At 39.7% G+C, this 26,816-nt stretch overlaps 1 protein-coding gene across 1 annotated transcript in view; it reads left to right on the forward strand.

Moving 5' to 3' along the window:
• The window catches only part of RSRC1 (arginine and serine rich coiled-coil 1), a 350,138-nt gene that overhangs the window by 49,395 nt on the left and 273,927 nt on the right, over positions 1 to 26,816 (forward strand). Inside the window, exon 4 of the mRNA XM_073674789.1 lies at positions 6,502 to 6,669. Coding sequence (XP_073530890.1) covers positions 6,502 to 6,669 — 168 coding nt within the window. The remainder of the gene's footprint in view (positions 1 to 6,501; positions 6,670 to 26,816) is intronic.

A 26,816-nucleotide genomic window follows, 5' to 3' on the forward strand; every position in this document is an offset into this window, starting at 1 on the left:
TTTTATGGGGCCGATAGTCCAGATGTAGTGTACATTTAATTAAGTGTAGTTTCCTCTTGGTTACGGTATGTGTATCTGCTTTTTGTCGCAATTTCTTTCTAGTTTTACAATTTTCCACATGTTTTCCTTCATCGTTTATGATTTTTTTTTCTTTCAAAGAACCGCTATGAGGATTTAAATCACTTTAGCATGCACCAAAACAGTACCCATTCAAACAATAAACGCCATTTTAAAAAGCCTTTAGATCTTCTGTCACTTCATAAATAAAAATGTATAAAACATTATGCAGTTGTAGTGCCCACCTGCTAATTAAATGCAGATTTTCTCGAAACTTATTTTCAAATCTGCCTTTTCTGTTTCAACTCTGCCTGCGTCGAGAATACATATGGCTCTTGTGAAATTAATTATGCTTATGGAGCAGCTGTTAAATTTAGTGCAACTAATTTTATCCAATATTTTACATTTTAATTGATTACCTGTGAAGAAATTAGCAAATTAGCACGTATAGTGCAGCAAGTAAATACACTTTTATGAACCTCTTTATTTTTTATTTAATTTTTTTTTTTGGGGGACATAGTATGTCAAGCTATAATTAATTGTTTAACAACCTGGCTACAGATTGAAATAAGAAATTTACTTTAGGTCTCTCACATAGGAAGGTATTGGAGAACCTTCATTATCTAATGGGAGGCTCGGAGAAGGGTGCGAGCCAAGCATCTGTGTGTTCTGTAAGTCCCGACATGAGAAGCAGATTGGAACGTAATGACTCTTTCACAGAATTTTTGTAACATATGGGCCTATCTGGATCTGAGAAGGCTTTGAAGATCTTTCAACATGACTAAGTGACTTAACCTTTGCCACAGTACTGGGTCTTTTATGGCAGCCCACTTTTCAATTAATCTGTTCTGGGGTTTTATGCAGCTAGTTTAGGAGTGTTATGGGTGCACAAGGATTGTATTTGAATTATATCTGAATTACTTGATATTTTATCCATTTGCATTTTGTTTATTGAAAGCAATAAAAATGCGATTAATACGACTGACCTCAGAAAGATGCCCTGAGGCACGGAGGCCGCATCTGTATTGTGGCTTCTGAGATCTGATTCTTATACAATGTATTTTTTATTTAACTTTTTTTCTTTCACTAAACTTTGTCCTTAATTTTAAGACAACAATACTTGTATGAGTAGGTTGCCTAAAAACTGGTTTCTATATAAACTCTTTATTTCACTTAGTGGCTAGAGGAATACATTTAAAGCAAATGTAACATTTTAACACTTAACATCAGCTCGTGAAACATAATTATTTTGTTTCTGTTTTCTGATAGTAGGTTTACTTTATTTTTTATTTTTTTACATGTTTATGGGGGGAGTGTTTGATTAAGAATTTTTAAAGGAGTTTTTACACAAACAAAGATAGATCTTGGGATAAAAAGAAGTTCCACATTTGAATATATTAAAAAAATATATTCCTGTGCTGAGATAATCTTATAAATGTGCCCCTGCTGTGTACTGTGTAATGGCCGTGTCTGACCGTGCAGGAACATGGTCTGATCATACCACAGCTCCTGGACAGGGGAGGAAGCAAGAGAGTATACACACAGGACAGGAGGAGATCACAACTTTTTGTGAGGCAAAACATTTCACTGCCTGTTTTTAAGCAATGTTTTACCTCAAAGAAAGAATAAGCTACGAATCCATGCTGTAATGTCTGTATACTCTTTTGCTTCCTCCCCTGCCCAGGAGCTGTGGTATGATCAGACCATGTTCCTGTACAGTCAGACACAGCCATTACACAGTACACAGCAGGGGCACATTTATAAGATTATCTCAGCACAGGAACATTTTATTTAAACACATCCAATTGTGAAACTTACTATTATCCAAAGATCTATTGATTAAAATATTGATTAAAATTAACTTTGTTAATGGGAAACCCCTTAAACTAAATCTCTGTATATGTGCATATAGCGTGGTGTGAGAGTATTAAAATACTCACCTACCGCTGCTCTCTCCAGGATCCAGCGCCGCTCTGCTCTCCTTCTGAGTGATGTCACCCCTCTGCAGACTCTCCGGGTGACACTGTGCTCTGCGTCACTCGGAAGTGGCATTTGCAATGTAAGTCTATAGAGCGTCAGAATGAGGCTTCAGAAAGAGACTATTCTGGCTCACGCATAGAGTGAGCTGGATAGTCTGAAGACATCTGAGGTCACTTAGAATAGTAGCGGAATGGCGCTGGATACCGGAGAAGACGACCGTAGGTGAGTATACATATTAACATATACACTACACTACATACACATGTACATATTTAGTAAATAAAAAAACTTAAATCAAGGGCTTCTTTACAGCAGCCATTTGGATTTTACTCATTGACTTCTATTGGAAAGTAGTCTACAGAGGAAGAGGTCAATGTGCAGGGAGGGAGAACGGTGACGAAGCCTCTATTGCCTGCTGTCAATGGTGGATCCTGTGTATAGTGGATGTAAAAAGTCTACACACCGCTGTTAAAATACCAGATTTTTGTCATGCAAAAAATATCTTATCAAGGAGAATTTTTTCAGAATTTTTTCTACTTCTCATGTTACCCACAAACTGTATAATTCAATTGAAAAATAAACTGACATTTTTTATATCCATTGTATATATACAGAGAACCAGAATTCTTGCTGGTTGGTAGGTGATCAAATACTTACTTGATGCAATCAAATGCAAATCAATTATGTAAAATCATACACTGATTTTTTGGATTATTTTTATTTAAGATTCTGTCTCTCACAGTTGGAGTATACCTACAATAAAAATTACAGACCTCTCCATTCTTTGTAGGTGGGAAAACTTGCAAAATCGGCAGTGTATCAAATACTTATTTTCCTCACTGTAGGTTTTATTTTTAGGGCCACGGCCCCACTATCAGTATTTGGTCAGTATTCGGTCAGTATTTTTCTCAGGAGTGGGAGCCAAAACCAGGAGTGGGTGATAAATGCAGAATTGGTGACTTGTTTCTATTATACCTTTTCTCTGATTGTTCCTCACCTGGTTGTGGCTCCCACTCCTGAGAAAAAATACTGATCAAATACTGATAGTGGGGCCGTGGCCTAACTTTAATCCTGCCTGTGATGATGCCGATTATGAACCTAGTATTATGGTCAGTTGCCGGAATGAAAAGTGCAAGGTATTTCATGTTTTGTTTTTTGTTTTTAACCCCTTACTGGCCTGGGGCGTATTGGTACGGCCCAGGCCATCACCCCCGGTTCAGTGAACCGAGCTCATGTCAGCTGATTCTTACAGCTGACATGTGCCCGCAACAGCCGCGGGTGGAATCATGATTCACCCGCGTCTGTTAACATGTTAAATGCTGCTGTCAATCTCTGACAGCGGCATTTAACATTGCCGCACAAGAAGCGCGGCGTTAGCCCCGGGTCTGCAGCAGACTCCAGTGGTTGTCATGTAATGCTTACTATGAGCGCCACCTAGTGGTCGGCGCTCCTAGTACAGGACCATTTCTGCTACATAGAGGTGATCTGCTGACCATCTCTATGTAGCAGAGGCGATCAGACAGGTGCTGCTTCTAGTCTCCTATGGAGACTATAGAAGCAAACAAAAAAAAAAAAAAAAATGTTTTTAAAAATATGAAAGTTTTAATCACCCCCCCCTTTTGCCCCATTCGAAATAAAATAATAAAAAATAAACTCCACATACACATATTTGTATCGCCACGTTCAGAATCGCCCGATCTATCAATATGAAAAAATAATCCGATCGGTACACGGCGTAAAGAGAAAAAAAATCCAAATGCCAGAATTACGGTTTTTTGGTCGCCGCAACATTACAATAACAGGCGATCAAAACATTGTATCTACCCCAAAATGGTATCCATAAAATAAAAACGTCAGCCCGGCGCGCAAAAAATAAGCCCTCACCCGGCCCCAGATCCCGAAAAATGGAGACGCTACGGGTCTCGGAAAATGGCACCGTTTTTTTTGTTTGTTTGTTTGTTGTTTTTTTTTTGTTTTTTTTAAGCAAACTTTGGATTTTTTTTTCACCACTTAAATAAAAAAGAACCTATACATGTTTGGTGTCTATGAACTCGTAATGACCTGGAGAATAATAATGGCAGGTCAGTTTTAGCAATCAGTGAACGTGGAAAGAAAAAAAAACCCAAAAAACTGTGGAATTGCATTTTTTTGCAATTTCACCGCACTTGGAATTTTTTTCCCCATTTTCCAGTACACGATATGGTAAAACTAGTAATGGCGTTTAAAAGTACAACTCGTCCCGCAAAAAATAAGCCCTCACACGGCCATATTGCCCAAAAAATAAAAACGCTATGGCTCTGGGAACAAGGGGAGCAAAAAACGAAAATGCAAAAATGGAAAATCCCAAGGTCGCGAAGAGGTTAATAATTTAGATATGGGAGAAAAAAATTCTCAAAAATTTTAGACATTTTTCATAAAAACTTGACTTAAATATCTGGTTATTTTCTGATATCACATAACTTTTAAAGGGAATGTATCGGTGCACGTTGTTTCTCACGCGCTTTTTCTCTTTGATTCTCATGCGCTCTCTCGCTGCCATACAATTTTAAAATTTGCTTTTTTTGCAGTTAAAGGTGCACACCAATGTGCGACCACTTCTGGTCTAGTCTGACTTACAAATCCTAGGATTAAAATAGCTACTTTGGTAGACTTCCTAATTCCTTCATAGAATTATCTTGCTGAGCACTCGCACCCTTGTCTGCCTGCAAGTAATGTTGAGATAACATTGTGGTTCAATGATAGAAAATTGACTTTCTGTCAGTATTCCTGTTGAGTAACAACCATTCCCCACAGATAAAATGTACGTATGTCTATCTTGCTGGATGCATCTTAAACATTTTTGACACTGCAGTCAAAATTCCTAAAAACCCCAAAACCCTAAAATCCAATCATACTAAAGTACTACCTGTCGAGCATGTTTACCTTACTGCTTTTAGCTGGAGGCTGCTGAAGGACGCCAAATGCCACCAATAACCACTTCCGACATACCAAATGTTTGTTTAAAGGGAATCTGTCAGCAGGGTTTCAACCCCCAAACTATTTATATGTGTATGTAGCTCTTTCTAAGACAAGTCCAGCAATACCTTTATATGGCCATTAAGTTCCTCAGTTACTGAGAAATCAGTATTTGAACTGAAATGCAAATGAGACTGTTGAGCTGAAGCCTCTGTCACTCCAGCTCTATTCCTGAGGTAAACTCCAGTGTTTGATACAGGGTTTTTATTTTTTGTTTTTTTAAATCATTGTGGTGTGCTTTAGACCTTTGGGCTAGACGTATCCAAGGGTTTCTGGGAACAGTCCAGGGATTTTCCAGTTATTAAGGCTGCATTTACACTTCTCTGTCACTGGCTGTGATGCATGGACTGACTGTGGGTTCCGAAATCAATAGCCTTATAGCCATATTTGAGGCTGTCTAGTTAAGGTCAAGAGACTCTCAAACAGTCCGTGCATTGTGTTACATAATTGGACCTTAACACGGATGTATGAATCTGGTCCACCGTTGACGTGATTTTGATAGAAATGTCCAGAACAAAGTTTGTCCAGAGCAAAGCTCTCCTCTTACTCAGTACCACTCAGTAGCATTACCTATCATCAGTATCAATTGATATTAATGTTAGTCAATGAAATGCCTTTTTGAAATTTTATAGAAGTCTGAAGCATAAATTTTAAAGAGATTTTATAATATTTATTTAAACGGATCAGTGTGTAAAGACAGTGCAAACACTGCACCGATTACCGCTCCGAAGCCTGGTAAATTGCATATTCAGTTGTACACTATAAGGCTACATTCCCACAATGAGTATTTGGTCAGTTTTTGATGCTGCAGATTTTCCGCAACTCTACTGCAATAAATAAGTTAAGTTACTTGTGTTTTTTTTTAAAAGCGTTTTTATTGCATTATTTAAGCTGCAGGTTTTTGTCTATTTTAGATGTCATGTTTTAAAAACTTCCTATGACCAGGCTTTAATAAAACTTTATTGATAAAGTCATATGCAGATTACTTGCATTCTTATTACTTTTCCTTTTCAGAAACACAATAAAAACACATCATTTTTTTTTTTTATCTGCGGATTTTCCTCATCTCATTAAAGTCTATGAAGAAAATCTGCAAATAAAATGCATATCTATTACAAGAGAAATATACATGTTCCAGAAGTGAAAATCACATCGCAGGTCACTTTCCAGAGCATAAGAAAAAAAAGCTCAGTGGGCATTGAGATTTATATAGCTGCCATACATTTTGCCAGCACTGTAATGCCCTGCAGCAAAAATGCGTAGCAGGAAAATCGGACCAATACTCAACGTGAGAATTTATCCTAAATATAGGCAGGAATTATCAGTCCAAGAATAGAAATGCATTGTATTAACAATATTACTCAACTCTTTGTGTAAAATGTATTTGTATGTTGTGAAATGGTCTATTACGTAACAAAAGTTTGTAATAAGTTAATATTTTGGTAACAGATCCAGGTCAAGACATCGGCACAGGTCTCGCAGCCGTAGCAGTGATCGCTCTACTCGAAGAAGGTCTCGCAGCAAGTCGTATGAAAGAGAGAGAGGAAAAGGCAGAATGAAGGAGAAGACCAGAGAAAAAGAAAGGAGAAAAGAAAAAGAGTCCACGTCTAAACTTAAGTAAGTCTACTAATTTTAGACCACATAAACTAATGAACTTTGAAAGTATTTTCTAAAGGGAAATCCAGCTACCTGATCCTTTCTCTCTCCCGACATCTGCCATCAAGGGAAAGTTGAGAGGTTCCTATACACATTAGATCATGCGTGTCAAACTGTGGCCCGTGGGCCAAATATGGCCCACAGGGTGGTTTTATTTGGCTTGTGACACCAGAACCACCACCCCTATGTGGGGCCATTATACTGTATGAAGGACTATGTGGGGCCCATTATTCTGTATGGACGACTTAATGGGGCCATTATATTGTATGCAGGTTGGCCCGCGACTTTGTCCAAGTTTTTTATTTTGGCCCTCAGCTTGTTTGAGTTTGATATCCCTGCATTAGATGGTCAGCCGATCCTAGATAAAGTAATGTTGGATTAAATGTGTGTGTCCTCCTTTATGGTCTTAAAATTGACCATAAAGAACAATAGAGCAATCTCTAAATTAGAATATCATCAAAAAGTTAATTTATTTCAGTTCTTCAATACAAAAAGTGAAACTCATATATTATATAGAGTCATTACAGAGTGATCTATTCCAAGTGTTTATTTCTGTTAATGTTGATGATTATGGCTTACAACCAATGAAAACACAAAAGTCATTAACTCAGTAAATTAGAATACTTTATAACAACAGCTTGAAAAATGTTTTTAAAATCCATAACGTTGGCCTACTGAAATGTATGTTCAGTAAATGCATTCAATACTTGGTCGGGGCTCCTTTTGCATCAATTACTGCATCAATGCAGCGTGGCATGGAGGCGATCAGCCTGTGGCACTGCTGAGGTGTTATGGAAGCCCAGGTTGCTTTGATAGCAGCCTTCAGCTCGTCTGCATTGTTGGGTCTGGTGTCTCTCATCTTCCTCTTGACAATACCCTATAGATTCTCTGTGGGGTTAAGGTCAGGCAAGTTTGCTGGCCAATCAAGCACAGTGACACTGTTGTTTTTAAACCAGGTATTGGTGCTTTTGGTAGTGTGGACAGGTGCCAAGTCCTGCTGGACAATGAAATATCCATCTCCAAAAAGCTTGTCGACAGAGGGAAGAATAAAGTGCTCTAAAATTTCCTGGTAGACTGCTGCGCTGACTTTGGTCTTGATTAAAACACAGTGGACCTACACCAACTGTTGACATGGCTCCCCAAACCATCACTGATTGTGGAAACTTCACACTAGACCTCAAGCAGCTTGGATTGTGTGCCTCTCCACTCTTCCTCCAGATTCTGGGACCTTGATTTCCAAATGAAAATTGGAACTCTGGGACCTTGTGGAGTGTGTCAATGACTGCCTTCTGGACATCTGTCAAGTCAGCAGTCTTCCCCATGAATGTGGAGCCTACTGAAACAGACTAAGGGACCTTTTTAAATGCTTAGGAAGCCTTTGCAGGTGTTTTTGTTAATTATTTTAATTCACTGAGATAATGACTTTCGTGTTTTCATTGGCTGTAAGCCATAATCCTCAACATTAACAGAAATAAACACTTTAACTCCTTTATGACGTGTGACGTAATAGTACGTCATTGTGACCTGGGCGGATTGAAGCAATGACATACTATTAGGTCATGGTCTTTAATGTGGTCCCGCGACTAAAGTTGGGGTGATTGCATTAAATTTCCGGCGCCATCTCACCTCAGAGTAGCTGGCGCTTGCATCCCGGGGGGTGTTGCAGCCCCCACCCCGGCACCCACGATCGGTGTGATTGGCTGTTCAATTCTGAACAGCCAATCACAGCATTCTCACTGTTTCCGGCAATCAGATTGCCAGTAACAGTGATGTGCTCCTATGTTCACCTATCCTAGCCTGTTGCTAGGAGACCCCAGCCCTGACCCCAAAGCGCTATGATCGGTGCGATCGCCGATCACATCGATCGCACCGATCATAGCGGGACCGCGTGGTGACAGGGCGGTCATGACCCCCTGCAATGTGATGAAAGCCCCCAGACTGTTCTGATTGGAGCGATCGATGATGACATCGATCACTCCAATCAGAGTACCTGAATACAGGTGACCGGGCGGTCACAGGGAGGTGTCACCTCAAGATCCCTCAAGTCGCAAAAAAAGGTAAGTCACAAAAGAGGTGCAGAGTGTGTTATAAAAGGGGAATACGCAAGGACACCATTTATCAATGTGACACCTGCCTCGGCAAACCTGGCCTGTGCATGAAAGACTGCTTCAAAAGGTACCATACTTCCATTCACTACTAAATTAATTTCTGACGTATGACAACCTGATGAACACTACACAACTGACGTAGTGTTCGACTGTCATATGTCAGTTGTGTAGTGTTCGTCAGGTTGTCCTACACAACTGACGTATGACACTACATTATAAAATGTAAAAATCAGCTACCACTTCCAAATAGGGGGCACTTGTTGGGCATTTCCACTGTTTAGGCCCATCAGGGGCTCTGAGAACTTGACATGACACCCACAGACAATTCCATCAAAGTCTGCATTCCAAAGCGTCACTCCTTCCCTTCGGAGGCCTGACATGCGCCCAAACAGTAGTTTTCTCCAACACATGGGCTATCAGCGTACTCAAGGGAAACTGGACAACAGATTTTGAGGTCCACTTTCCCTGGTTACCCTTGTGAAAATATTTTTTTAACATTTTTGTGGAAAAAATGTTTTTGTTTTTTTTATTTTCACAAGTCAACATTATAATTTTCTGTGAGGCACCTGGGGGTTCAAAGTGTTCACCACACATCTAAATAAGTTCCTTAAGTGGTCTAGTTTCCAAAATGGGGTCACTTTTGGGGGGTTTCCACTGTTTAAGCACATCGGGGGCTCTCCAAACGCAACATGGGGTCCGCTGTGAATTCCAGCGAGTTCTGCATTGAAAACATCAAATGGTGCTCCTTCCCTTCCAAGCCCTGCCATGCGCCCAAACAATGGCTTTCCCCCACATATGAGGTATCAGCATACTCAGGAGAAATCGCACAATAACTTTTGGGGTCCAATTTCTCCTGGTACCCTTGTAAAAATAAAAAAATGGGGTCTAAAATAAAATTTTTGTGAAAAAAAGTAAAATGTTCATTTTTTCCTTTCACATTCAATTAATTGATGTGAAGCACGTGAAGGGTTAATAAACTTCTTGAATGTGGTTTTGAGCACCTTGAGGGGTGCAGTTTTTAGAATGGTGTCACTTTTGGATATTTTCTGTCATAAAGGCCCCTCAAAGTGACTTCAAATGTGATGTGGTCCCTGAAAAAAATGTTTTTGTAAATTTTGTTGTAAAAATGAGAAATCGTTGGTCAACTTTTAACCCTTATAGCTCCCGAACAAAAAAAAAAAATGCTGGTTTCAAAATTGTGCTGATGTAAAGTAGACATGTGGGAAATGTTATTTATTAACTATTTTGTGTGACTTTTTTCTCTGATTTAAGGGCATGAAAATTAAAAGTTTGAAAATTGCAAAATTTTCAAAATTTTCAACAAATTTCTGTTTCTTTCACAAATATACACAAGTAATATCGAATACATTTTACCACAATCATGAAGTACAATATGTCATGAAAAAACAATCTCAGGATCAGGGGGATTCGTTGAAGCGTTCCAGAGTAATTACCTCATAAAATGACAGTGGTCAGAATTGTAAAAATTAGCCTGGTCATTAACGTGCAAACCACCCTCGGGGGGTAAAGGGGTTAAATAGATCACTCTGTCTGTAATGACTCTATATAATATATGAGTTTCACTTTTTGTATTGAAGAACTGAAATAAATTAACTTTTTGTTATTTTCTAATTTAGTGAGATGCACCTGTATATGAGGTTTACAGTGGATCTAAAAAGTCTACACACCTCTGTTTAAAATACCAGATTTTTGTCATAAAAAAAAATCACACCAAGAAGAATCATTTTGGAACTTTTTAATCTTTAATGTCTCCCATAATCTATATGAAGCCATTGAGAAATCAACTGAAATCATTTTGTGGGGGGAAATAAAAATAACAATACTAAAATAATGTGGTTGCATAAGTGTGAACACCCTCTTATAATTGGGAATTTGGTTGTGTTCAGAATTAGCCAATCACATTTAAACTCTTGTTAAATAGAAGTCAGCATACAGCTGCCATCATTTACAGTAATTTTGAGTAACTCCATATAAAGTTTAGCTGTTCTAGTTTAATTTTTCTGCCATTTTCTTAGTTGCATTTTATAGGAAAGGAAATGCTTTATAAATAGTTTACAAAACAGTAAATGGATTTCATTGTTAAAAGTTAGCAGTCAGGAGAAGGGTTCAACATTTTTTTCTAAGCATTAGACACTGAACTGTGTAAAGACAGTCATCAAAAAGTGGCTTAAATTTGGCATAACAGTGACATTACTTAGCTCTGGACTTCCCTCAGAAATTACTGAAAAGACTAGAAGAAAATTGGTCTGGGGGGGCTGCCACGAGGCCTACAGCAACATTGAAGGAGCTGCAGCAATTTCTGGCTAGTACTAGTTGTGTACTGCATGTGACAAGAAGCATTCTTCGTATGTCTGGCCTGTTGAATAGCGTGGCAAGTCGAAAGCCTTTCCTTGCAAAGAAAAACATCCAAGTCCAGTTATGTTTTGCCAAAACCTACATAAAGTCTGCCAAAAGAATGTGGGTAAATGTATTGTAGTCTGATGAGGCCAAGGTTGAATCTTTTTGGCAGTAATTTCAAATGGTATGTTTGGAGCAAAGCCCAACTGCTGCACGTCACCAAAAGCGCACCATACCCACAATGAACCATGGTGGAGGCAGCATTATGCTTTGGGGCTGTTCTTCAGTAGCTGGATCTGGAGTTTTAGTCAGGGTTAAGAAAATTATGAACAAATCCAAATATCAGTCAATTTTACAACAAAACATTCAGGCCTCTGCTAAAAAGATGAAGAGGAATTTCACCTTTCAGCACAAAGACCCAAAGCATACCTCAAAACTAACAAAAGACCGGCTTCGCCAGAAGAAGATGAAACTTTTGGAATGGCCCTGCAAAAGCCCAGACCTTAATCCAATTGACAATCTGTGGGTGATCCTATACGTAGGAGATGCCCTCGCAATTTGACAGATTTGGAGTGCTACTGCAAGGAAGAGTGGGCAAAAATTGCTGATTCTATATGTGCCATTCTCCTACCCCAAAAGCTTGAATGCAGTCATAAATTCAAATGGTACTTTAATAAAATGTTAATTTAAGAGTGTGAATACTTATGCAACCTAAATATTTTAGTTCTCAATTTTTATTTTTCCACCAAAAAGATTTTTTTGTCTTCTAATGGATTGGTACAGAATATGGGTGAAAAAGTGTAAAGGTGGAAAAAGTTCTGAAATGATTTCTTTATGTGACAAAAATCTGGCATTTTAACAGGGGTATGTAGAGTTTTTATACCACTGTATACACAAGTCTGTTACTATATTGCCCTACCACATGCTGTCACTTTAATCAGGGTATAGAGGCTGTAAGCCAGGCCATGGGCTCAATTACAGCAAGGATGTAATGATATTATTTAATCATTAAAGGCTGCTAGCAACTAAATTGATAAATGTGAAAAAGATTATTTTCTAAGGGTTAATTCAGATGTCCGTGAAACCTGGTCCATGTACCAACCGTGATGCAGAATGACTATGGGTCTAAGGACATGAACTCAGCAGCTTCACATGCCAACAAAGATATTGAGTTTGGGTCAGGAGAGCCACAGCCAGTCTGCATCATGGTTGGTACACGGAACATATTTCACGAATATCTGAATTTGCCCCAAGGGTGCAGTCAGACAGCCGTATAACATGGACGTCGATCGCATTGCAGTGCTTGGACTGGCCGGCGGAACGCCTGACCCAAGCATGACCGCATGTATTTCTATGTGTATAGGAGGAGTATGTACAGCCAAGAGATCACCTACTAATATTAATATTTATTTACTCATAAGCCAAAACATACATTTAAAAAACATGAATGAAATAGCTAGACAGAAAACCCAAAATAAGGCTCTAGTCTCCCCCATCTGTTACTCTTTTGAATAGAAAACCACAATACAGTGGTGTGAAAGTGTTTGCACCCCTTGCTGATTTTTATTTTATTTTATTCTTTTGCATGTTTGTCACTCAAATGTTTCAGATCACAAAACATATTTAAATATTAGACAAAGATAAAACAAGTAAACACAAAATGCAGTTTTTAAATGAAGGTCTTTATTATTAAGAGAAAAAGAAATCCAAACCTACAGGGGCCTGTGTGAAAAAGTGGTTGCCCCCTAAACCTAATAACTGTTTGGACCACCCTTATCAGCACAACTTCAATCAAGCATTTGCGATAACTGGCATTGAGTCTTTTACAATGCTCTGGAGGAATTTTGGCCCACTCATCTTTGCAAAATTATTGTAATTCTGCCACATTGAAGGGTGTCCGAGCATGAGCAGTCTTTTTAAGGTCACGCCACCACATGTTAATTGGATTAAGGTCAGGACTTTGACTAAGCCACGCCAAAATCTTAGTTTTCTTTTTCTTAAGCCATTTGGAGGTGGACTTGCTGTTGTGTTTTGGATCATTGTCCTGCTGCGTAACCCAAGTGCGCTTCAGCTTGAGGTCACGAACAGATGGCTGGACATTCTCCTTCAGAATTTTTTTGGTAGACAGCAGAATTCATGCTTCCATTTACCACAGCAAGTCTTCCAGGTGCTAAAGCAGCAGAACAGCCCCAGACCATCACACTACCACCACCATATTTTACTTTTGGTATGATGTTCCTTTTCTGAAACGCTGTGTTACTTCTACGCCAGATGTAATGGAACATACACCTTCCAAAAAGTTCAACTTTTGTCTCGTCGGTCCACTGAGTAATCTCCCAAAAGTCTTGGCGATCATCAAGATGTTTTCATGCAGAATTGAGACGAGCCTTTATGTTCTTTTTGCTCAGCAGTAGATTTCATCTTGGAACTCTGACATGCATGCCATTTTTGCCCAGTCTCTTTCTTATGGTGGAGTCATGAACACTGACCTTAACTGAGACAAGTGAGGCCTGCAGTTCTTTGGATGTTGTTGTGGGGTCTTTTGTGACCTCTTGGATGAGTCGTCGCTGTGCTCTTGGGGTAATTTTGGTTGGCCAGACACTACTGGGAAGAGTTCACCACTGTTCCATGTTTTCGCCGTTTGTGGATAATAGCTCTCACTGTGGTTCGCTGGAGTCTCAAAGCTTTTGAAATGGCTTTATAACCTTTTCCAGACTGATAGATCTCAATTACTTTTTCTCATTTGTTCCTGAATTTCTTTGGATCACAACATGATGTCTAGCTTTTGAGAATCTTTTGGTCTACTTCACTTTGTCAGGCAGGTCCTATTTAAGTGATTTCTTGATTGACAACAGGTGTGGCAGTAATCAGGCCTGTGTGCGGCTAGGGAAATTGAACTCTGCTTCCCAAAGATGTGATAAACTACAGTTAATTTATGTTTTAAGGGTGGGGGAAATAACTTTTTCACACCGGGTCCTGTAGAATTGGATTTCTTTTCCCCTTAATAATAAAAGATCTTTATTTAAAAACTGCACTTTGTGTTTACTTGTGTTATCTTTGTCTAATATTTGTATGTGACAAATATGCAGAAGAATAAGAAATCAGGAAGGGGGCAAATGCTTTTCTAGACCATTGTAAACAATGATGAAAAAAGGGACCAGCCAGTAGTATGAATATAAATGGCAGTATGATAAGTGCTGGAATTACATAACATACCCAAGAAACGTAATAGAATATAATCTAAATACTCTGTGTGCAGAATTATTAGGCAAATGAGTATTTTGATCACTTTGATACTTTTTATACATGTTGTCCTACTCCAAGCTGCATAGGCTTGAGAGCCAACTACCAATTAAGTAAATTTGGTGATGTGCATCTCTGTAATTAGGAGGGGTGTTGACTAATGACATCAACACCCTATATAAGGTGTGCTTAATTATTAGGCAACTTCCTTTCCTTTGGCAAAATGGGTCAGAAGAGAGATTTGACGGGCCCTGAAATGTCCAAAATTGTGCGATGTCTTGCAGAGGGATGCAGCAGTCTTGAAATTTCCAAACTTTTGAAGCGTGATCACCGAACAGTCAAGCATTTCATGGTGAATAGCCAAGAGGGTCGCAAGAAGCGTGTCGGCCAAAAAGGGCGCAAAATAACTGTCCATGAATTGAGGAAAATCAAGCGTGAAGCTGCCAAGATGTCATTCGCCACCAGTTTTGCCATATTTCCGAGCTGCAACATTAGTGGAGTATCAAAAAGCACAAGGTGTGCGATACTCAGGGACATGGCCAAGGTAAGGAAGGCTGAAAAACGACCACCTTTGAACAAGAAACATAAGATAAAACGTCAAGAATGGGCCAAGAAATATCTTAAGACTGATTTTTCAAAGGTTTTATGGACTGATGAAATGAGAGTGACTCTTGATGAGCCAGATGGATGGGCCAGAGGCTGGATCAGTAAAGGGCAGAGAGCTCCACTCCGACTCAGACACCAGCAAGGTGGAGGTGGGGTACTGGTATGGCCTGGTATCATCAAAGATGAACTTGTGGGACCTTTTCGGGTTAAGGATGGAGTGAAGCTCAACTCCCAGACCTACTGCCAGTTTCTGGAAGACAACTTCTTCAAGCAGTGGTACAGGAAGAAGTCGGTAGCGTTCAAGAAAAACATGATTTTCATGCAGGACAATGCTCCATCTCATGCATCCAACTATTCCACAGCGTGGCTGGCTAGTAAAGGTCTAAAAGAAGAAAAAATAATGACATGGACCCCTTGTTCACCTGATCTGAACCCCATAGAGAACCTGTGGTCCATCATAAAATGTGAGATCTACAGGGAGGGAAACAGTACACCTCTCGGAACAGTGTCTGGGAGGCTGTGGTGGCTGCTGCACACAATGTTGATCGAAAACAGATCAAACAACTGACAGAATCTATGGATGGAAGGCTGTTGAGTGTCATCATAAAGAAAGGTGGCTATATTGATCACTAATTTTTTTGGTTTTTGTTTTTGCATGTCAGAAATGTTTATTTCTAAATTTTGTGCACTGATATTGGTTTACCTGGTGAAAATAAACAAGTGAGATGGGATTATATTTGGTTTTTATTAAGTTGCCTAATAATTCTGCACAGTAATAGTTACCTGCACGAACAGATATCCTCCTAAGATAGCCAAATCTAAAAAAAAAAACACTCCAACTTCCAAAAATATTAATCTTGGATATTTATGAGTCTTTTGGGTTGATTGAGAACATAGTTGTTGATCAATAATAAAAATAATCCTCTGAAATACAACTTGCCTAATAATTCTGCACACAGTGTATATATGAATTTGTAAAAAAACACACAATAGAGGGGCTCAATATTGCAAACAACATACTACCAGGACAGCCAAAGAAGTTGATGAGTAATCAAAATGGAATATATTGTGGCAACCTATAAAGAGATATGGTGAGAGATCCCGCTAGAGCTGTGGCTTCATCAGGGGAAAAAGTGCAATATTGAAGGCTTATGAAGTACTATTTATATGCATATAGATAGACAATAAGTTAATTAACTTATTACCAGCTGTGGGAGGCTACGTTCATGTGGTCGGCTTCATTGGGCGCTTGTCCAAAAACATATGTTGATAAAGTTACATGAAAGTTCAAAGTGCGCAGGTTCGCACCGGAAAGGATGAAATAGGTCATTCATGATTGCAATTGCGTCCGGGTGCAGTCCTGATGCATATGCTGCCAAAAATACAAAACTTGTGCCAGGTGCGCATGCGTTTATCGGTGTTTGTAAATGTCGCTGCTGCGTCTGTGGTGAGATTTAGCGCATGCGCAGTCACCTATAAGACCCGGCTTGGTGCGCATGCGTATGTTGGCGCATATAAAACGTCAGCTCATATAATTGTCGTTGTCATTAGTAATTATCATTGTAATATAATAATGACTATGCAGCTGTCATGCTCGGGTCAGGAGAGCCGCTGGCTAATCCGAGCACTGCATTGCGATCGTCGTCTGTGTCATACGGCCATGTGAGACAAACTGAGGCATGAGAATCTCGACAGCAGCTGTTGTGTATATTGCAAGATAACAGGGACTTTCTATCATTGTTGGGAAGCGCTCTTCTCATGAGAACAGAGGACTCATAAATTTAAGTCCTTTTTTCCCCTGTTTTAGCAAATATTAGTAGTAGCACATAATTTTTTGACATTTGGTTTAATTGCCCAGCAAATTTAGCATTTTATTATGCTGCCTTCAAGAGAATCAATCACTAAAATACTCATTTTCTGGCTATTTGCAGCATATATTTTACAATCATTTGAGGTTTGTATTCTGCTCTTTGGGACTAGGATCTTTTGACTAATTTATAATTCGGGAAAGTTATAGTATATCTAGGCATTTTAACAAATTGTTTTCACCCATTGTTCTGACCTCCTTTGAAGGAGCCGATTGGTCAATTATGTCACCGGCTTCACTATGCTCAGTACGGTTTGGTTACAGCCCTCACTGCAGCTTCAGGATCATATATTCATCTCTACTTGGAGTTTTCTTAGCATAATTTACTATTGCATCATAACAACTCTGAGATTCCTGAAACATCCTACAAACTCCATATAGTACTTACTATTCCTGTAGTAAGAGTCGCAAATTGATCCTTGAGGGAAAACTTATTACGATGGTTTCAAGATGCAAAATAGCTAGAAGAACTGATACTTCTCAAGAAAAAAAGCCATATGCTCACCTGTAATTTGCAGTCTCAATCTGAGGGAGCCCTTACAGAACTGTATTCATTTTCCTCTAGATCAGGAGAAGCTTTTGTTGGCCCAACCAACTAAATCGGGCATGCTGGATCCTTATCTACCTCCACAATCATCTGTCAGGAGTCCCCATACTAATTTTGACTGTCATCCAAAGTAGTCAATATCGGCGGGTTTTGCCGATGTTTATCTAATGTGTATGAAATTTAATACACACTTATATACACTGTCTCACTATTAGAGGTATCTCGAAATTCAAAAGTTATCCTCTATCCAAGTGGTGGGAGATCACCTACTAATTGTTGGGGGTCTGATTGCTGTAACTCTCAGTGATTCAGAGAATGGGGTGCCCTGAATCCCAAGAACCAGTCTCTGCAGAACACTTATTTGTAAAGAGAGGGGTGCACATGCTCTACCTCCGTTCCATTCATTATCTATGGAACTGCCAGAGAAAGCATAGTACAGTTCTCTATTTCCGGTAGTCCAATAGAAAATTATTTGAGCGGCAGTAGAGTATGTGGTTCTCTACAGCTCCCCATTTTTGGGGATCGCTGGGGGGTCCAAGAGATCAGACCTCTAGCGATCAGTAAGTTATAACTTTTGATTTTGAAAATACCCCTTTAAATCTCACCATACAACTTTTATCTAAGATGATCCTTGGACCCAAATATCAGTTTCATCACATTAGCGCTTAGCCTGGTCACACTGAAAAAGTGGTGAATAAGTTTTCCATTTTTAGTGGTCCACCCTTGTATTACCCTAACTAGATTCCCAAAAGTATACAAAATCTTTCTGGTAATGCTGCACTGTTCAGATTAAAACAGCAGAATTAAGCAGCAAGACTTTACAATCAATGTTTTATCAGCAGGAGATTATCACTGTAGGACTAGGTGTCACGTGCAGGCCAGTCAGCCTAATGTGTAACTCTGCCCCACCACACTGTTTGGCAGCTTGCTAATAATGTACAGTGTACACAGAAAGCTGACAATCAGGGGTGTGAGTGGGGATATACACAGCAGGGGTTCTATCAAAACTGCACCAAGCAGCCCTGTAAGTGAGTCATCTGTAGAATTGGGCTCTTTTGCCCTATATTATACTGCTCTTGGATTACATAAAACCTGCTGACACATTCCCTTTAACAAAATATCTAGTTCTGATTTTATGTATTGGTGTTGTAGAAACTCTTGGGAATTTTATTTTACATTTTAAATATTCTATATATGTTCCATCAATGTGCCTGTTTCACTTACAGTCCGAGGCTCCGGCAGTTCCACTTTCAGTGAGCATTTATTGTGACAGATACGTCATCGGAACTGTTAACCCCTTCCCAACTTTGTACATTTTTATTTTTGCTCTTTTCTTTTTTCTTCCCATACTTCCAAGAGCTATAACTTCATAGCTGTATGAGGGCTTGGTTTTTGCAAAACTGGTTGTAATTTTGAATTATACAACGTTGTTAAAAAGAAAATTTTGGTTTTGAGGGTATTTTCTGGGACTCATAACCTTAGTATTTTCACGTCTATTGAGCTGTGTGAAGACTTGGGTTTTTTTGTATGGCGAGCTGTCTTTTTTTTTTTTTTTTTTTTTTGCTTCATTTTGGGGTACATACAACTTTTGTAATTATTTTTTATTGCATTTTTGGGGGAGCTGCAGTGACTGAAAATAGCAGTTTTAGTATTTGTTTTCTTTAATCCATTTACCATATGGGTTAATTAATTTAATATTTTTATGCAACTGACTTCTAAAGTTCTGACAATACTAATTATGTTTCTCTTTTTTTTATTTTTATTTTTTTTTAAAGAGGTTGTCCACTACTATACATAATGCCCCCAATAGGAGGAGGATGGACACTACAAATAGATGGAGCAGCTTGGCAAGTGAGTATTTCCGCCAGCCGCTGACACCGATAACAGCTTATCGATGGGGGTGTCGGACCTCGGCCGATCAGACATTAATGACCTATACTAAGGATGGGCCATCAATGTAAAAGTAGTGCACAATCTCTTTAAAGCATTATTCCCTGGATTTAAACTTTATCACCTATTACTGATCGTGAGAATCAGGCCCTGCAAAGACCCATAATTGACTGGTGCTCAACTTCCACTCCATTCATTGTCTACTGGACTGCTGGGAATAACTGAGCTCTGTATTATTTTTTTGTCTGATAGCCTCTAAGACAATGAAATCCGCAGAACTCGTCTTCAGTGGAGCGTTGGTGCACACGCTCAACCTTTGCTCTAAGTATAGGGGGATAACTTTAAATTCTCAGAATACCCATTTAATAACTTAAGTAGAATGGAAAGGACAATTTTGCTAAGAATTGCCCAAAAATGTGCTACCGTTGCCAAATTTTTCTAGAACATTATTATCAATTTGTGTAAGACCAGTAAATGAGTCATGCAAATTTCTAAAAAATATATCTCGGAGTTGGCCAAACATTTATCACATTTCCCCATTCTTTGTGTCCATTCAGTTAAGGACAGGGAGTGTAATTTGCTTTGTCTATGCTGATCATCCATCAGATGGATGATAATGCTCTTCTTCTGAGCTCTCCCCCTTACATACTGTGACAGGACTCCTCTTCTGTCAGTGATTGCTGATGATCACCGGCATCTCAGTCTTCAGCATACAAATCTGGCTAACAGCTCCCCATCTGAAGCCTCTGATGCAGTATACATATTTTATCTCAACAGTTTCCTCGAAAAAGCCATGTGAGGTTCTTATCCCTTTGAGTGTGTGAAGTTTGATTTACAGTGGAGCGAGGAAGTTGTATCATGATAATGTGGATGTTACTCATTTTAAACATAGAGATATTAGCAATTCTGTGTGATTGGTGAAGGCCATCTCAGAGCGTGGCTATAAAATAGCATAATTTTATCAAACAGAGCCGAGACCACCTCCATTTTAGGAGGGCCCATGACTACAAATCTCTTCCTCCTGATAGCATTAGTTATTATGACTGCTACTTGAATAAACACTTCTTGTATAAATTTATGGAAAGTTCTACCTAGATCCTATAGAATTATTTAAATCATAGGTCTTTACTGTTCATCTGTTTCCCCTTATTACATTATTACAGCCTGGCTGGATTACTGCAGTCTCCTGAGTTATTATATTACACTCAACTTTGTCCATTTTGGTAGAGTAAACCTTATCAACCATCAGGACACCATTGGTGTCATCTAGCGGAGAGCATTAATCTGAATACAATTTTCTTTATAACAGATACGTGTATATGGGGGGCATCTATTTTGAAAATGGCTTGCTGGAAATGGTTGCATTGAAATAACCGCACTAGTCCAGTTTCCTAATAGCAGTTCTCCTTATGCTTTTTATTTAAAAAAAATAACTAAAAAAAATAATAATATAGTGGTGGCCAAAAGTATTGGCACCCCTGCAATTCTGTCAGATAATACTCAGTTTCTTCCTGAAAATGATTGCAATCACAAATTCTTTGGTATTATTATCTTCATTTAATTTGTCTTCAATGAAAAGACACAAAAATAATTGTCCTAAAGCCAAATTGGATACCATTCCACACCAAACCTAAAAAAGGGGGTGGACAAAAGTATTGGCACTGTTTGAAAAATCATGTGATGCTTCTCTAATTCGTGTAATTAACAGCACCTGTAACTTACCTGTGGCACCTAACAGGTGTTGGCAATAACTAAATCACACTTGCAGCCAGTTAACATGGATTAAAGTTGGCTCAACCTCTGTCCTGTGTCCTTGTGTGTACCACATTGAGCATGGAGAAAAGAAAGAAGACCAAAGAACTGTCTGAGGACTTGAGAAACCAAATTGTGAGGAAGCATGAGCAATCTCAAGGCTACAAGTCCATCTCCAAAGACCTGAATGTTCCTGTGTCTTCCGTGCGCAGTGTCATCAAGAAGTTTAAAGCCCATGGCACTGTGGCTAACCTCCCTAGATGTGGACGGAAAAGAAAAATTGACGAGAGATTTCAACGCAAGATTGTGCGGATGGTGGATAAAGAACCTCGACTAACATCCAAACAAGTTCAAGCTGCCCTGCAGTCCGAGGGTACAACAGTGTCAACCCGTACTATCCATCGGCGTCTGAATGAAAAGGGACTGTATGATAGGATACCCAGGAAGACCCCACTTCTTACCCCGAGACATAAAAAAGCCAGGCTGGAGTTTGCCCAAACTTACCTGAGAAAGCCTAAAACGTTTTGGAAGAATGTTCTCTGGTCAGATGAGACAAAAGTAGAGCTTTTTGGGAAAAAGCATCAACATAGAGTGTACAGGAAAAAAAAAAAAAGGCATTCAAAGAAAAGAACACGGTCCCTACAGTCAAACATGGCGGAGGTTCCCTGATGTTTTGGGGTTGCTTTGCTGCCTCTGGCACTGGACTGCTTGACCGTGTGCATGGCATTATGAAGTCTGAAGACTACCAACAAATTTTGCAGCATAATGTAGGGCCCAGTGTGAGAAAGCTGGGTCTCCCTCAGAGGTCATGGGTCTTTCAGCCGGACAATGACCCAAAACACACTTCCAAAAGCACTATAAAATGGTTTGAGAGAAAGCACTGGAGACTTCTAAGGTGGCCAGCAATGAGTCCAGACCTGAATCCCATAGAACACCTGTGGAGAGATCTCAAAATGGCAGTTTGGAGAAGGCACCCTTCAAATATCAGGGACCTGGAGCAGTTTGCCAAAGAAGAATGGTCTACAATTCCAGCAGAGCATTGTAAGAAACTCATTGATGGTTACCGGAAGCGGTTGTTCGCAGTTATTTTGACTAAAGGTTGTGCAACCAAGTATTAGGCTGAGGGTGCCAATACTTTTGTCTGGCCCCTTTTTGGAGTTTTGTGTGAAATGATCAATGATTTGATTTTTGCTTCATTCTCTTTTGTTTTTTTTCCTTGCAAGCAAATTAAATGAAGAGAATAATACCAAAGAAGTTGTCATTGCAATCATTTTCAGGAAGAAACTGAGTATTATCTGACAGAATTGCAGGGGTGCCAATAGTTTTGGTCACCACTGTATGCATGGTCCATAATCATGGACTAGTAGTATGCTGCTACACCTTTTCTCAGTTGCTTTTTATTATAGTTGGAATCCAAAGGAAAGTAAATGAAGCAGAGAGAAAATATGCGCACTGCCGCTCATTCCAAGGTATGGGGGTCCCAGCAGTTACCCCCTGCTGTTACTAAGTTAGCCCCTATCCTATGAATAGCGGATAGCTTTCACTTCTGGCAATATACATTTAAACACATTAGTAGAACAGAAATGACAGTCCTGCTAAGCAAAGTCTGGCTGGCAAATTTTGGCATGGGGGCAAGCACAAAGCAGTGGCCCATGATGAGCGGCCTATACTTATTGACTCCAGTTCACTAAGATTGGCGTGTATTACTCCAGTCTGAATGAAGGGGATTACTGGAGTAAGATGCATCTAATTCATTAGGAGGCTCTTGCCACTTAATGCATTAGGCACATCTTATAAGTGCCATGCACCTCCACCAGGAAAGTTTCTTGGGAAATTTATGCCCTGTCCTGCCCATTCTCCATCCATTTTGACAGAGCTAGCTAGGAGACTACGTCAAAACAAACAAAATGTTTGCAAGCCTGCAGATATCTTTAGACGTGACATCTCCAAGCCCACGCGCCTCTCGATGTGGAAGTGAGCAGACCATGTATATAACAGAGCTGTTGGTCAGTCACTTTTTTGGCTATTTTTCCCTGCTGCCCAATACACAGGACCGCTTGGCTTGGCTGAGCGTTTGTGTTTTCGTTGTGCAGAGGAGAGAAAATGGGGTGTGACCGCAGTTAATATCAGAAGGATCCTCATAGCAGATGATTTTAGCTGTTTCTGTGACTTTGCGGAAGCCGCGTGAGTAGCAGTGTTCGTCTTTCCTGCTGGATAAAAAAAAAAAAAAGTGTTTTGGGGTATATACACACTTGTCTTTTGGACGCTGAGTTTTTCAAGCAGAAGATGCTTCAGGAAAAGGCTGGCGGTGTTTTTCCTGTAGTGTCTCTTTTTGGTGACTTATCATTTGTATTTTTTTTTTTTTTACTTTTGTGTTTTTTTTTTTTTTCCTTTTCTGTTTTCAACTTTTATGTGTAAACTACTGAAGAATGGAAGAATGGTTAAGTCACTTCTTTCAACCATTTTCCATCTTTACAAGTGAAGCGGTTAAGAGATGCTCAGAAGACCGAACATTTGAACAGCAAATTTGTTTTTACATTGCAGTGCATTATCATTCTTTTTAACGTTTTTTTCATCTGTTTTTCAGAAGTCGACACAGGGACTAATTTTCCATGTAAGACTATGTGCACACGGCGTCATTTAGACGCTGGCGCAGCTACCGAGCTTTTCTGTTTTCCTGAGGCTGCTTCGCCGTTGTTTTTGTGGCAACTCTTACTATATACTGCTAAGTATAGAGAGCAGATGACTTCTGAGCGGAAGCCGCCTGAAGAATGCGCATGTCGCTTCTTTTAACCATTTCAGGGTTTCCGAACCATGAAGCAGTTAAAAAGAAGTGACATAAGATGGAACATGTGCACAGCAATGTCATTTTGTCATTGCTGTGCACTGTATTCATTTTATGGGGGCACCTTTGGATTCTGGGCAGCATCCACCTGAAAAAGACACCATGTGTATATAACCTTATGGGTAGAACCTATTTTTGTACACTGTAGGGTACCCACCTCGGAACTTTCACCTACCAGTTTCAATCTAGAGATCCTTAGGGACCATCTTGCAGGCCGTTCAGGTCCCAGGCATTGGCGGTCATAGTGTATCTGGGAACTTGCACTGCAAAAGTAAAAACTGTCCAATATATCAGGTTCTCAAATTTAGAGAAACTTTTGTATAGGCAGCTGTTGGACAGAGAAAATAAAATACATTTAGCATTTTTCTTTTTAATTAGAAATATTACCTCTAGTTTGGAAACCTTTCGTTATTACATGGCCGTAGTTTCCGTAAATATTCCTCGTCTCTTAGATATATTGAGTAGGTGAAGAGGCATGATGAATATGGCTGCCTTGGTAAGAGCTGGGGAACCCTGCCTGGCAGCTGTGGGAGTAGAAGTAGGTGTTCTTTACTTCGCACTTCTTCTGCAGCATTTGATGTGTATCAGTTGGGGATCCTGGCACAGGAAACACTCCTGTATCTCCTCTGTGACAACATATTTTCATAAACAAACTAAGGTTTCTGGACTTTTCTAGTCTGACAGCAGACGCCAGCTTTTTATTTGGAGCTTGTCATATTTTTTCCCCCCTCTTACATCCTCTTTATGCAGCAGGAAGTCATTTATGCTAATTCCCTGCTATTTGCATATAGGTTATAGAGTTCTGTGGAGCAAAGCATTCTCAGAACTCCTTTTAAGTGTCTGCTTAGATCAAAGCAGGTCTGTGTGATAGCTGTTGTCTGACACCAAGCTGAGCGGTGTTGTTTTCATTAAACATTTATCATACTTCCAATGCGACAGCAGGCAACTTTGTGCTTGGGTAACATGTTTTCATGCAAAATTTATTGAAAAAGACGAGACCTTGTAAAAAGATCTTGTTGCCTTTCACCAGTGGCGAAGGGTAAATGTTTGATTGGTGGGAAGGAAGTATATATATTTACGGTACCCTCGCTGTTTGCACACCCCGCATCAAACACCGCAATGAAATGGTTTAACTAAACGTTACAAGAGAGAGATATGTTTTATGTTCATTAAGGATTATAGATACTTTTTTTTTTTTTTTTTTTTTTTAACATAAACAAAATATGTTTATTTGCTGCCATGTTTGAGTGAAGATAGAAGATATTGTGCCCGGTTAGGAGGACTCGGGAGCAGAGCCCGCCTCTAGGTCTACATGTGCTCTTGGGGGATATAGTCACTGTGCACACACGGGGGAAAAAGGGTGCAGAAGTGTTTTGATTCCATTGCAAAATATCATGCCCTACATATTGCTGGTTCTCCATGGATTTCTGTAAGGTAATAAACATGGCTGCAGATGTTACATTCCGCTGCATGCTGATTTTGTTTCTGCATTGATTTCTCCTATGGATTCAATTTTCAAAAGTCCCTCCACATGTGTTGTACTATAAACTGCCGTGGATTAGTTTTTGACATGTTTTTTTTTTTTTTTTTTTTTTTTAATGAAACATGTATTGTCTTTCTTTTTTCCCCCTGAAAATGCAACTCATGGGCACACCCTGCAGTCACTGGGATTCCCACTGATCCTGAGAATGAAGGGGCTGCCATGCTGGTCTAGTAATGCATCACATTCACTGATTTCCCCAGCATAGTGGTGCCCTGTGCTGTAAATTGTAGCACAGCTCTATGTAACTCATTGAGGCTTGCTGTAGTTCTAGCACAGCCGGATAACAGGAGCAGTGCTGTGCAGTGTAATATTAGAGTTCAAAGAGCATTAAAGGCAAGCTGACAGCTGATACTGCCCAATCCATGAAGACAAGAAACAAAGAGGGCACAACCCTGAATGTCGGGGTCAGCCTTGAGCATACCAGAAAAACAAAAAGAAAGGTATGCCAAACCAAGCGATCACCTATAAATACTCCATTTATAATTTTATTCACAGGCAGCATGAATCAGACCATGGATGTATGATTTCTGCCATATATGCAGCGTTTCAGATAAAAACATAGTTTAATAACTGCTGGGGACCAAACCGCACAGGAGACTAGTCAGACAGGCGGGTCCCTGGCGTCTTCTCCCCACCCCCTGCCCTGGATTGACAGGTCTCTACCTATACATGCACATCGGGAGGGACCAGGCAGCTGGCAGAGGCCGCCAGGGACCCACCTGTCAGACCACTCTCTATTAAACTATGTTTCAGAGCATTTCAGAGTTAAACATATATGGCTGAAATCACTCAGCCACGGTCTAATACATGCTGCCTGTGGATGGATTAGCTATAGAGGTTCCCGTTAAGGTAGTTAATAACAAATTTTCAAGGGGAAACCGCTTCAAGAAATGCTCCTTCATGTGTGTGTGTGTGTGAAGGGGGGGGGTTGTTTAGAGGAGTTTCTCATTTCTTGAAGTGGTTTTGGAAGAGGCATTTATTTCCCTGAAGTAGTTTTTGTAGCCTCTTGATTGAATCGTGTGTAGCTTGGAACAGATTTCATTAAAGGGGTTTTCCCAGAACGATGTATATTTTAATCAATAGATCTTGGAACAATAGTAAGTTTCACAATTGGATGTGTTAAATAAAATGTTCCTGTGCTGAGATAATCTTATAAATGTTCCCCTGCTGTGTACTGTGCAATGGCTGTGTCTGACCGTACAGGAACATGGTCTGATCATACCACATCTCCTGGGCAGGTGAGAAAGCAAAAGAGTATACAGACATTACAGCATGGGACCACAGCTGATTCTTTCTGTGAGGCAAAATATTGTTTAAAAACAGGCAGCAATTGCTTTACCTCACAGAAA

This window comes from Phyllobates terribilis, unplaced genomic scaffold (genome assembly GCF_046119375.1).
Source record: "Phyllobates terribilis strain yellow unplaced genomic scaffold, ASM4611937v1 Scaffold_3__8_contigs__length_932513732, whole genome shotgun sequence".
NCBI lineage: Eukaryota > Metazoa > Chordata > Amphibia > Anura > Dendrobatidae > Phyllobates > Phyllobates terribilis.